Raw genomic sequence first — 13,675 nt, 5'->3', positions numbered from 1 at the left:
AATGGGGGGATAAAGCAGGACACATTTTTAAAAAAAAAAAAAAAAAAAAAAAAAAAAGATTTTGCAAAAATATCTTCCTTTGGACAATGGCCAGATTTGAACTGTTCTATTTGGTTTGCAGCACCAACAGACCCATGCGATCATCTGGACTGTATAATTATCACACCATAAACGAACCTGGCCCTGCTTTCCTGGTGGCCTAGGCTTTAACCCAATTAATGGCCATAACAAGGAGCAGTTTGTGCTTCTCTGGAAAGCCTTGGCTGGAGTGCACCTGGCCAAATGTGGTCTGCCATGAGGGTTACAGTGTGCTGAGGGCTGGTGCAGAACACCGCATGGACTAGCTCCGTACTCTTCTCACGCAGCACGATCTCCCTTCTGCCTCGCTTCCCAAGAGGTCAAATTTCAGAGCCATCAGCTGTGGCTTCCTGTGTGAGCAGTTTGGATACGTGCTGAGGGAGGAGGAAAAACAAGGAGCGTAGACAGAAAGAAACATGTTTACAAAGGGCTTTTAAAATGTGCCTGTTTTAGTTAATCTTTCTGTGCCCAATGCGTGTGCAGAGCCTCGCCAGAGGGTACCAGCAGAGCTCCATAGAAGCAGGCCTCTCACTCCTGTCTGATTGATGCACTGGCGAACGCGGCCCTGCCAGTCAGTGCGTTTGCCCTAGCTCTCAGGGATTACACTAACAGTACTGGGGGGTAGGTGTCATGCCGGGGACTACAGGAGTCCAGCCGAGATGATCTACTGGTCTCGGCTGCCTGAAAATCGATGGATACACTTTTAGTTTGGATAGTGTCTTCCGTATGAGCCACAGCCCAAAGTGCTTTGCAGGATCCACTCACGGCAGCCCGAGGGGCAGGACTAGGGATGGGAGGCCAGGGGGCTGTGCTGTTGGCCTCGTGGGCTGAGCACGGGATTGCTGCTCTCTCTGGCTCGCTCCCCGTCCTGGGCAGGGAAATGCTCGCTTGGGAATCCTGGCCCGCTGGGGAGATTCAGAAGTGTGGGGAAGCAGGGCAGGGGCATCCAGTCTTTCTGAGGACGGGGAGTCTCCCTTACTCTGCTGCCTGCCCCTTCCTGCTGGTGGTAGTCGGGAGGGGAGATGGCCTCTGGGCACTCTCGTTGGTAACGTTGTCCAGCAACACTCTCCACTCTGGTGACTACAGGGCTGTGTCCTCGTGCCTGCACTGACTTGCTGGGACGGTGGCTGCTGGCATCCCTGTGAGGTGTCCAAAGTGGTTTTCTAAATGACTGTGGAGCTTTGTGGGGCTGCAGTCATAGAATCCTAGAGTCGTAGGACTGGAAGGGACATCGAGAAGTCATCTAATCCAGTCCCCTGCACTCATGGCAGGACCAAGTTTTATCAGACCATCCCTGACAGGTGTTTGTCCAACCTGCTCTTAAAAATCCCCAAAGATGGAGATTTCACAATGTCCCTAGGCAATTTGTTCCAGTGCTTAACCACCCTGACAGTTAAGAATGTTTTTCTAATGTCCAACCTAAACCTCCCTTGCTGCAATTTAAGCCCATTGCTTCCTGTCCCGTCCTCAAAGGTTAAGAAGAACAATTCTTCTCCCTCCTCCTTGTAACAACCTTTTATGTACTTGAAAACTGTTATCATGTCCCCTCTCAGTCTTCTCTTTCCAGACTAAACAAACCCAGTTTTTTTCAAACTTCCTTTATAGGTCATGTTTTCTAGACCTTTAATCATTTTTGTTGCTCTTCTCTGGACTTTCTCCAATTTGTCCACATCTTTCCTGAAATGTGGCGCCCAGAGCTGGACACAATACAGTAACTCCTCACTTAAAGTCGTCCTGGTTAACGTTGTTTCATTGTTACATTGCTGATCAATTAGGGAACGTGCTCATTTAAAGTTGTGCAATGCTCCCGTCTAACGTCATTTGGCAGCTGCCTGCTTTGTCCACTGCTTGCAGGAAGAGCAGCCCGTTGCAGCTAGCTGGTGGGGGCTTGGAACCAGGATGGACTGGCAGCCCCCCTATCAGCTCCCCGCTCCCCTAAGTTCCCTGTGCGGCAGCCGCCCAGCAGCCTATCAATTGCCAGGCAGTTCAGCTGTCCCTCCCCCCACTGCCATGTGCTGCTCCTGCCCTGTGCCTTGGAGCTGCTCCCGGGAGCCTCCTGCTTGCTGTGCGGGGGGGGGGGAAGGGAGGGGGCTAATGTCAGGTGTGTCCCTCCCCCCTGCTCCTGCACCCCACTTACCCCTGCTTACCCCTTGGGGGGGGGGGATAGCTCAGTGGTTTGAGCATTGGCCTGCTAAACCAAGGGTTGTGAGTTCAATCCTTGAGGGGGCCACTTAGGGATCTGGAGCAAAATCAGTACTTAGTCCTGCTAGTGAAGGCAGAGGGCTGGACTCGAGGAGCTTTCAGGGTCCCTTCCAGTTCTATGAGATAGGTATATCTCCATATATTTATTTCTCCATATAGAGCAGGGAGAGGACACAGACGGAGAGAGACAGAGAGAGCTTGGGGCAGCAGCTGCTGTCTCAACTTCCTGATCCACTTAAAAAGACAACGCACTTAAGAGTGGGTCAGCTTACTTAAAGGGGCAGTGTGCATTTCTCTCTCCCACACACAAGGTGTGTGTCTGTCTCTGTCTGTGCTGTCTCCCCTCCCTCGTGTTCATGCTGCCTTGTGTGAGAGGCTACATTAACAACGTGTTAACCCTTGAGGGCTCAGCTGAGTGCTCGTTCATCATTTAGCAGCAAGGCATTCCCTGGGAAATATCCCTCCCTCTTCCACCCTCTAACTTCACCACCTCAGCCAAGCTTCACTAAATCATCATAGCTGTGAACAGTATTAAATTGTTTGTTTAAAATGTATACTGTGTGTATATTTATATAATATATAGTTTTTTGTCTGGTGAAAAAAATTTCCCTGGACCCTAACCCCCCCATTTACATTAATTCTTATGGGGAAATTGGATTCACTTAACATCGTTTTGCTTAAAGTCGCATTTTTCAGGAACATAACTACAACATTAAGCGAGGAGTTACTGTACTCCACTTGAGGCCTAATCAGCACGGAGTAGAGTGGAAGAATTACTTCTCGTATCTTGCTTACAACAAGCCTGCTAACATCCCACAATGATGTTCACATTTTTGGCAACATTGTTACACTGTTGACTCATATTTAGGTTGTGATTCACTATGACCTCCAGATCCCTTTCCGCAGTACTCCTTCCTAGGCAGTCATTTCCCATTTTGTATGTGTGCAACTGATTGTTCCTTCCTAAATGGAGTACTTTGCATTTGTCCTTATTGAATTTCATCCTGTTTTCTTCAGCCTATTTCTCCAGATCATTTTGAATTGTAATCCTATCCTCCAAAACACTTGCAACCCATCCCAGCTTGGTGTCATCCGCAAACTTTATAAGTGTGCTCTCTATGCCATTATGTAAATCATTGATGAAAATATTGAACAGAACCAGACCCAGAACTGATCCCTGCGGGACCCCACTTGTTATGCCCTTCCAGCATGACTGTGAACCACTGATAACTACTCTCTGGGAACGGTTTTCCAACCAGTTATGCACCCACCTTATAGTAGCTCCATCTAGGTTGCATTTCCCTAGTTTGTTTATGAGAAGGTCATGCAAGACAGTATCAGAAGCCTTTCTAAAGTCAAGATATACCACATCTACCACTTCTCCCCTATCCACAAGGCTTTTGCCACTGGTAGTAAGGTTCTTTTCTGGGGAGTATCCCAGCATGCAGCCACTGGGCCTCTTTGGGCTCTCACTGGATGGGTAACACCCAGCCCTCTTCTGCAGTGAGACAGCTTGGAGCTGGAGCAGCTTGGCTGGAGGGCACCCGTGGCTGGGGTCTTCACTGTCTCCTGGTAAAGTCACACTCACTTCTCCTGTTCTCTGCCTTCCTCCGGACCAGGCTTCCCCATGCCAGCAGCCAGCCCCATGCCGGCTGCTCAGTTACTGGCCTAGGCAGGAAGCTTAGGAATGACTGGATGAGCACACTAGCCAGAGCCCCTTCTATTGTTTATTGTGCTAGAGCAGTGCCTGAGGGAGAGCAGGCCACGTTGTGCTAGGAGCTGTACATGCATGCAGGGAGGGGTGGGCTCTGTTTTATAGGGGGCCACTGAGATACAGAGAGATATAGGGCAGATTTTCCAAAGGTCGCTCCCAGTGCACACCTCTGTGTTACTGCGGGGTTTGGGCCCGGGCAGGAAGCTATGAGGGTCCTGTGCTAACATGGGCACTGGCAGAGCTGGCGAGGGCCCGTTCCAGGCCCTTTTTCTGAGTCTGTGCCGGTTAGGGGAACCCTTTGCCTTTCTCTCTAAGCTCTGGAGTTGAAGCTTGCCTGCCCGCCCACCGCTGCCCTGGGTCCTGGCTCTGCTGCGCTCCTCGTCTTTGCTGGTGATTACCCAGAAGCCAATGCACCCCTCGTGGAGTTGTGCAGGGAGATCAGGCAGAGAGGCCACTGCGTCCAAATGCAAACCCGAACCAATGAGCCACGTGGCCTTCCCCTAGAATCTGCTGCCACCGCTACGAAGATGAGGGGAGACAAAGGTGTGTGTTTCAGAGTAGCAGCCGTGTTAGTCTGTATCCGCAAAAAGAACAGGAGTACTTGTGGCACCTTAGAGACTAACAAATTTATTAGAGCATAAGCTTTCGTGGGCTACAACCCACTTCTTCGGGTGTGTGTGTGTGTGTGCGCGCGCGTGTGCAGAGTCTGTTTGCAGCTAATGGAGATCTTCACATGGCCTCAGCCCTGAGAGCAGAATGGCAGCCGCTGTGCACCTGGCCTGCGCTTCCCCTCTGTACTAGGGTGCTTCCGCCTCCCTGGACTGCCTCTGCAGGCTGCCTCACTCTCCCTTTCCCAGCTGTCACCCCATCTCTCCAGTGTTGGGGAAAGCTGGGAGCAGGCCACCCAGCTCTCTCCTGGCCTCTGGGAGAGGGGGAGACTTTACACTGCTTAAAATACCAATGGCGACTCTTCACGTTCCCCTGGGCAAGGCTCAGTCGCAGAGTTTAACCCCGTCGGCGCAGCACTGTGTCCTGGGCTGTCAGCCCACACTGAGCTCCCTGCACACGTGCACACACACTAGTGCCAGCAGCAGAAGCGGGCTCTGACACGCGCAGGCCCGGCAGTCACTCCTTCAGTAGGGTGGCCTGGTGGAAGCGTATGGTGGTTCTGCCTCAAGATTGCTCTCTTCTCCCATGGCTGTGAGTCCTAACCCTAACCCTAACCCTTCCCCCTCTATCTCACCAGTCCCGCCCAGTCCAGGCCTCCCCCACGGACAGTGCTGTGTGTTCACTGTCTGCAGTGCTTGTACACACCAGGCTCTGGCATGGTGGTCCTTGCCCTGAGGCAGTCTCTGACCCTGCAGAGGAGCTGGGAAGCAATGGGGGGTGCAAGGCATTCCCGTGCTGTGGCGCTCTCTGCACCACCGGCAGGAACATGGGCTTTGCATGGGAGAGGACTTAGGCTCCGTGCTAGCATGCCTGTGGGGGGTGTGTGTGTGCAGGCTGGGAGCCCCATGCTGATGATTTTCATGCAAAGGAATGCTGAGTTCCAGGCAAAGGCGTCAGCCTGGGGCTTAGCCGAGCCCTGGGCCCAGCACAAAGTAGGCTGTTGAATTCACTGAGATAAGGGACCCAGGATTTTATTAAGAGGCTTGGCCTCAATAATGAGGTTGCTGTGAGCGGCATGCTGCTGTGTGTAGGGCCCAAACTGTTACCGTGATTCTAAGAACCCAAAGTTCTTGGTAACTGTTATTCTTGGCGAGGCGGTGCAGGCAATAACTCACTGGAGACACAGCCGTCCGACCGCTAGATGGCTGGCACAACGGCACAGTACAAGAGCGCTTTCACTTTATTTAGTCGCAAGCACTTCCACACGTCTGCAACAGATTAGTAAAACACCCCCAAAATCAATAATTACCCAAGTCTGGAGCTGGCTTCGAGTGGTATAAGGACAGCCGGCCGATTGGCCAGTCTTTCGCCTGCCGTTGGGGATCCTACGATATGCCCACGAAGTGCTCCTGCGGAGTCCACCGACCCCATACTTTCTCTCCTTGTTTGTTTGGCTTAGGGCTGGTCCACACTACCCGCCTAATTCGGCGGGTAGAGATCGATCTTCTGGGAACGATTTATCGCGTCTCATCTGGACGCGATAGATCGATCCCAGAAGCGCTCCCCCGTCGACTGCGGAACTCCTGCTCGCTGAGAGGAGGAAGCGCTGTCGACGGGGGAGCCTGCCTGCGCCGCGTGGACCCCAAGTAAGTACTTTTAGTTCGATATAGGAAACGTTGACTTCAGCTACGCTATTCTCGTAGCTGAAGTTGCGTTTCCTATATTGATCCCCCGCCCCAGTGTGGACCAGCCCTTAGTGTAACAACATGTCAATAAAAAAACTTGTTAAACAGTTTCAAAGTTTAAATGAGTTTTCCTCAAACCATTAGTTAGATGTGTTTCTGCAGAGTCCGCATGTCTTGAGGGCCCAGACAAACACATCCCAAAGAGCAGATGTAGATAATCTTCCTGTTTTTCTAAAACACATACCTCAGCAATTTCACCAGCGCTCTTACCAGGAAGGACAGTGGCTCCCTCCCCCCCCCCCCCCCCGTCGGCTGCTTGCTCAGCTATGCTAAGGCTGTTGCAGAGGCCTGCTAAAATCTACTGATTTAGCTGCTTTTAGCAATAAGGATGCTAATCAATATTCCAATTATTGGTAGTGCTAGTCCGTCAAGATCTCCCCATACAAAAGGACACGGTTTTGCATGCGTCATCCATTTTCCCACTGGCTCCAGCAGAACCTCTGAGAGCCAGTGTTTGCCCCTGGCTTTCACAGACAGGCTGTGCTGGAATAAACCTGCTGCTCCCCCACACGCTGCTCGGTGCTGGCCGTTTGTCTCCATTTGAAAGGGACCCCACCGCATTCAGTAGAGGGGTGTTACTGGGTGCAAGGTCATCCAGAAGTGCAGTCTAAGCCCTTCTCCAGCTCCCACTGCATCATGTACTTTTATTGACTGAAAGAGGCTTGTGAATATGTCTGCCTGTGGGGTGGCGGTGGGGTGGCTGCAGCAGATCCAGGCTGACCACAGGCCATCCCGCCCACTCGCCGCCTGAACTGGGGAGTGTTTGGCAGGGAGCAGGGCCTGAATCATCCCCCCCTTTGGATGTGCCCTGGTGTAGGGAGTGGAGATGCTTCTATGGCAAAGTGCAGTATCAGCTGGCTATGGGACAACAGGCTCCTGTGAGACACTATAGCTCGGGGGAGTGCCCTGTAACCCCCATATTTCTATTTATGTATAATTGTGATCTTGCATATAAAGCATGCCTTGTAAGACTTCAGGGGAAAGGTTATGAGCTGCTGAAAGTCACTGTTCTATCTAAATATGTATATCATTAGTGCATATGAACTTGTGAGATTGTGTTGTATGGTCGTCAGTAAAACAGGCTGTAAGTTGGGGAATCGACCAGATAGTATCTCCCCAGAGACAACAGCAAGAAAAGTAACTAATGTCCGGGCAGGTGTCAAACAACCATCAACAGCCATTGTCCAGTAAGGGAGCTACAAATCAATGACTCACCTGCATAAGGCCACACCAGGGGAATTGCTCAACCTTGCCTGCGGACTCAGCAATGCCCCCCAGACATGCCTGGACTTGTGTTCTCCAAGCACATGGACTGAGGCTTTGGCTACACTGGCGCTGTACAGCGCTGCAACTTGCTGCGCTCAGGGGTGTGAAAAAACACCCCCCCTGAGTGCAGCGAGTACAGCGCTGTAAAGCGCCAGTGTAATCAGTGCCTGCAGCGCTGCACGCTCGCTCGCAGCGCTGTAAGCTATTCCCCTCGGAGAGGTGGAGTACATACAGCGCTGCGAGAGCTCTCGCAGCGCTGGTGGCGCGCCTACACTCGTGCTTCACAGCGCTGCCGCGGCCAAGTGTAGTCAAGCCCTAAGGGTATAAAACAGAACACGGGGCCCCATGCTTGGCCTTTCTCCTTCCCCCACCTACATTGCAACTAGCAACAAGGATACTGAGAACATGGAAGACTCCAACGAGGAGACTGGCCCAGGTTTCAAGGGTGATACCTGTGTACTATGAACTGCAATATCCAGCAGGGTGAGAAAATTGCTTAATCTAGTTATTGCCCAGTCTAACAGGGGTGAGAGTTTAGACTGCGTGCTTATATTTTCTTTTTTTTTGGTAAGCACTCTGACTTTTTGCCTATCACTTAAAATCTATCTTTTATAGTCAATAAACTTGTTTTACTGTTTATCTTTACCAGTGAGTTTGCCTGAAGTGGTTGGTAAATCTGTTCAGGTTTACAAAGGCTGGTGTATATCCACTCTCCATTGATGAAGTGGTGAACCAATTAATAAACTTGCACTGGTCGTCTTGAGCAGTGCAAGATGGTATATTCCTGAGGTACAAGGCTGGGAGCTGGGGCAGTTTGGTTGGTGCCTTTCTCTGTGTGATTCATGAGTGGCTGTGGGAGCATTCATGCAATCTATACTCCTGGGGGAATTCTGCGCCACTGTGCATGCACAGAATTTACGTCCCCTGCCGACTTTCTAACGGGGAAGCAAAGGGAAGCCACAAAAGCGGTCATGTGACCCTCCCCAGCAGTATGTTTTGGGTGCCCAGGGAAGCCGGCAGAGAGGTAAATCACTGTGGGGAGGAGGCGGGACGGGAGAAGACTCGGCTGGTGGCTCCTCCCCTGAGATGGGCTCGGCTGCTTGTCCTGGCTGGGCTGGGGAGGACGGGACTTCCTTTTCTCTTGCACAGCATCCGGGGCCAGGTCAGACCCACCCCCAGATTTCTCGCTGGCTGCAGGAGCAGGAAGCTCTGCAAACTCCCCTCCCACCCCCCGCTTCCTGCAGCTATTGCTCCTCTGTGCATCCAAACCCCCTCATACCCAGACCCTCCTGCTGAGCCTCACCCCCCCACGATGAGCCCTACTCCTCCTGCACCTGGATCCCCACCCCACCAAGCCCCATTTAGCTGCACCTGGATCCCCACCCCACTGAACCCCACTTCCCCAGCATCTGGACACCCCCATTAAGCTCCCAACACCCAGACTCTCCCCCTGCTGAGCCCCAACCACCTTCACCTGGACCCTCCTGCAGAGTCCCATTACCATTGCACCCAGACCCCCCAACAAGCCCCTGTGCATCCAGATTCCCCTGCACCCAGAACCTCACCTGGCAGAGCTCTTGGCTACTATGCTGGAAGCCCTGGCTGGGTGATGGGGAATTTGGGGTGTTTCTGACTCCGACCGTTTGCTGAAGTGCCCGGCCATCGGGGTTCCAGAGCAGACTGGCTTCCAAGGCTGAGCTTGTGCAGTCCTGTCACTAGAGCAGTGATACCCAAACTTTTCCTCTGGCCCCCCACCCCCAGTAATAGAATGTGTCTGTGCCCCCCACCCCGGGCCTGGAGGGGAGTGATGGTGGCCGGGAGCTGAAAGCAGGGGCCCGTGGCCAAGTCACTGTTGGGAGCAGGGCCGTGGCTGGGGCTGAGGGCCAGGAGCAGAGCTGGGGGCTGAGTGGTGCTCCCTCCCCGCCCCTTAGTGGGGGCTGGCCTGGGCCCCACCATGCCCCCCTGGATGTTTCTCTGCACTCCCCCAGAGTTTGGGGACCACCGAGATAGAGCAATGCTGGGAAAAGGACAGAGCAAAGTTGTGATGAGTGGCTAAACGAGGTGCCAGGATCTGTATCCAGGCATCGTGGGCTGCCTGCTCCCAGCAGCTGCGGAGCACCCCAGTCAGAAGGCATTGCCGCCACCAGCCTGCCCCGCATCCTAGCGTCCCTGGCTCTGCAGCCTTCGTGTGGCGACGTGGATGTGAGCATTGAGGCTCAGAGCTTGCCTGTTTCCTGCTCCCACTGGTTTGCTGTGTCTTGCAGGTGACCAACGAGATCACTCCCGTCCTGTCCTACTCCTACATGGCTGTCCTGGTGCCCATCTTCCTGCTGACGGATTACCTGCGCTACAAGCCGGTGCTCGTGCTGCAGAGCCTGAGCCACATCTCCATTTGGCTGCTGCTGATCTTCGGCACCAGTATCCTGGCCATGCAGTTCATGGAGTTCTTCTACGGCATCACCATGGCGGCCCGCGTGGCCTACTCCTCCTACATCTTCTCCCTGGTCACCCCCTCGCACTACCAGCGCATGGCCAGCTACTCCCGCTCTGCCGTGCTGATGGGGGTCTTCACTAGCTCGGTGCTGGGGCAGCTCTGCGTCACCGTGGGCGGGGTGCCCTTCGTGACGCTCAACTATGTCTCGCTGGGGTTCATGCTCTTTGGGCTCATCCTGACGCTCTTCCTGGAGCAGCCCAAGCGAAGCCTCTTCTTCAACCAGAGTGGTGCCCCCGCCCCCTCAGAGCTGGACAGGATGCACCCAGTCGGGGACAAGCCCGTGCCCCCCGCGCCCTCCCACTGGCGCAGCTCGGCCCTCTTCCGTATGCTGAGGGAGCTCGGCACTATCACCAAGCTGCCCCAGCTGCGGCTCTGGTCCCTGTGGTGGATCTTCAACTCTGCCGGCTACTATCTCATGCTCTATTACGTGCAGCTCCTGTGGAATGAGATTTACCCTACCACGGACAACCGCAAGGTCTACAACGGCGGGGTGGATGCCGCCTCAACGCTGCTCGGTACACGGCCCTGTCTGCCTCCGGGGGTCCCCCCTCGCTCCCCTGCGCTGCGTGGTGCCCAAAGGGGTCTCCGTGGGCTTGTGTAGCGCTACCCAGCAGGAAGAGAGAGGGAAGGGCTCTGGAGGCCAAGGGGATTACGAGGCATGAGACAGAGGGAAGGGCTCTGGAGGCCAAGGGGATTATGAGGCATGAGCCCCACACTTGGCATGTCCTGAGCCAGGCACTAATTCCCCAGGAATGCGCCGCATGTGACCTCGCTGGGCTTTTCTGAAACAAAAGCTGCTCCGCACAGGGGATTAGCTCCCAGCTGGAGGCGAGTCGCTTTTCACAGTCTGCCGCCCTTGCAAAGCCGCTGCAATGCGTGGCCCAGCACGGCGCGTTTCTGCACAAGGCAGGCCCCTGCTGGAATGGGAGCGGGCAGGGTCTAGGAGTCCCAGCTGGGCAAAGCTGCACTAGTTTAACTGCACCGGGAGTGTCAAATGGCTTAGCGAATGAGATGCCAACCCGTGTGGATGCTCCGATTTGGGTTTAAGAGCCGTTTAAATCTGTCCCTCCTTGACGTAAACTAGACCCCAAATTTAACCCAAAATCAGTGTCCACCCAAGGGGTTTGCGCCCATTTAACTAAACGAGTTTGCCATCTCCCCTGTTGTTACATGGGTGCAGCTTTCCCATGTAGCCACGGGCCGAGTGCAGGAGCACGCAGAGCATCTGCCTGCACTGGGCCTGTCCCCAGACTGGAGAGCTTAGCCTCCATTTTCATGAGCACTGAACTCACTGTTGAATTTTGCAGCACGGAAGCTGTCTGACCTGTTGCACTCAGCCGAAGAATGCCTGGCTTAGCAGCCTGTAGTGAGCGGGGAAGGGAGGCCTGCCCTGAGTCAGTCTCACAGCTCCAGCTGTAGCCAGAGCTCTGGGGCTGTATCACAGTTGGTTCTGGAGGGTGCAGAGGTAAAGCTGGGCCTGCGCATGCAGCAGCAGGTTGGGAAAGCACTTAGCCAGGGAGCGTCCCTAGCCACTGACCATCCTCCCAGGGACTCTCTCTGAGTTAAAACTCCTGGGCTTGCAATAGCTCACACCTGTTACCCTCATGATACTTGGGCCATGCACCCCATAGGACCCATCTGGACGCTGCAGGGGGCTGAGGTGGCTGTGTGGTGCTCCTGAGGGGTGCCCCGGGTTGTGAGAGACCTCACCACCACCTGCCCTGAGCAGGAAGCAGTCTTGTCTGTGCCTGTGTAGCTCTGCTCCCTGAAACCTCCAGCCTGTGGCCACAGACAAGCACTGACTACCAGGTCTCTGCACACTCGCCCCCTCTGTTGCGGCTAGTGACAGACACACAGCAAGCCCGGAGTCCTCAGTGCGCTCCCTGCAGCATGCAGCCCCTGTCACTGCCACGCTCAGAAATGACCAGGTAAGCTGTCCCCGAAGAGACAGTGTGCGCACAGCTTGACTGGCACAGCTCAGGATCAGGCCTTCAGAACAACCAGCACAGATCTAGTCACAGTGACAACACACGCAAGTTTATTTACGAAGATTAAGCTTTAAGAGCAACGGTAATAGGAACACCAAGTTATGTGTAAAACAAAGGGGATAACACGCTTCTTAGAGTCTAAACTTCACTCTGTCAGGCTAAACTCCTTGTCTACAGCGACTTCTCACCTCGAGCAACCGCCCCGCAGCACGAGCCCACATGTCCCGCTAGTATCCTCAGTGACGGATGAGCCAGGGGTCCTTTTCCCTCCCTCTGACAGGCCAGTAACCCTTGGAGATGCCCCTTCTGAAGTGCAGCCCCTCATAAAGCGCTTCTCCCCCATTGCTTGTCCTCGGGTGAGGTTCCCCCTTGCTTTCACGTCAGCCTGCTTTTCCTGTTGACGTCACATGGCAGTGGGGCTTGCATTGTTGCTGTCCATCAGGGACAGGGACTAGCCATGCTTGTGTCTGGCAGAAGCCCGGGTTGGCCACTTGGCCTTGGTACAGACTTTAATACATGATTCAGCACACGCTTCCTTTACTAGTGTCAGTACATGCATTTCACAGTGGCGTTAGCGAGCAGTGTGTCAGCACTTTCGTTTGAGCCCTCACAACATACTTTTTGGATCAGTCCTAGAAGAGCAGTGTGTTGGGTGCAGTGAGTTTGTCAGGCCTGGAGGAGTTGCTGGCAGAGAAGTGACGACTCTGCCATTTTGCATTGAGGGGCTCGTAGGCTGGCTGAAGGGAGGTGACAGAGAGTGGAGATGGCTGCATGGCAGGCCACAAGCACCTCAGCACAGCCCCCCAGACTCTCCGCAGCTCCACGCTCACAGCAGTGCTGGTGCCTGCCAAGTGAGTGTGTCCCACGGGAAAGGCAGAGCTTGAGGGGCAGAGCCAGGGCTGGTAGGGCAGTCCATGGCAGAGTGACTGGTGCTCATTCGCTGGGGCAGACAGGGATGTGAGTGGTGAGCTTACAGAGGCCCAGCTGCACTCATCTGTTCCTTGCGTGCTGCCATCTCCGTGTGGCCCTGGATTACGTCCTGGCACCACTGCACCAAGTGCAGCCAGGCAGGCTCCTGCCGCAGGCACGGGCCCTACCCTGCAGGCAGCCTTTAGTCACTGACGCCTTGTCTCCCCAGGTGCCATCACTGCCTTCACTGCGGGCTATGTGAAGATCCGCTGGGCGCTGTGGTCGGAACTGGTGATTGGCGGCGTGACGGCATTCCAGGCTGGGCTGCTCTTGCTGATGAGCACCACCAGCAACATCTGGCTCTGCTACGGGGCCTACATCCTGTTCAGGGGCTCCTACCAGTTCCTGGTCCCCATAGCCATGTGAGTTGGGGTGTCTCGCTCTGCTGGGTCCCCCACTAGTAACAGGGACACATCTGGACGCCGGGTCAGCCACTCCCCCAGCGGGTGAGCTGGTGTCAGAGGGCAGAGAATGTGTGCTGCAGTGAAGGATTGGCGACTGGCCCTGAGCTGCGCCTGGGGGCTGGGCTCCCCCTCCACCAAGGAGACAGGGCCCATGCAGCCTGGGCTTTCCGGTGGGGCACCTCAGCCCACATCCAGAGAGGCCTGCT

The 13,675-nt window shown here is 54.5% G+C and overlaps 1 protein-coding gene across 1 annotated transcript in view; it reads left to right on the top strand.

The window, feature by feature from the left end:
- SLC19A1 (solute carrier family 19 member 1) overlaps positions 1-13,675 on the top strand; it is a 44,379-nt gene that overhangs the window by 27,343 nt on the left and 3,361 nt on the right. Inside the window, exons 3-4 of the mRNA XM_024203105.2 lie at positions 9,879-10,623; positions 13,235-13,427. Of these exons, the coding sequence (XP_024058873.1) occupies positions 9,879-10,623; positions 13,235-13,427 (938 nt within the window). The remainder of the gene's footprint in view (positions 1-9,878; positions 10,624-13,234; positions 13,428-13,675) is intronic.

The sequence above is a fragment of the Terrapene carolina genome, unplaced genomic scaffold, assembly GCF_002925995.2.
Source record: "Terrapene carolina triunguis isolate 2854851 unplaced genomic scaffold, T_m_triunguis-2.0 Scaffold380, whole genome shotgun sequence".
Classification (NCBI taxonomy): domain Eukaryota; kingdom Metazoa; phylum Chordata; order Testudines; family Emydidae; genus Terrapene; species Terrapene triunguis.
The sequence above is the reverse complement of the archived record's forward strand: the minus strand, read 5'-3'. Positions and strand labels throughout refer to the sequence as shown.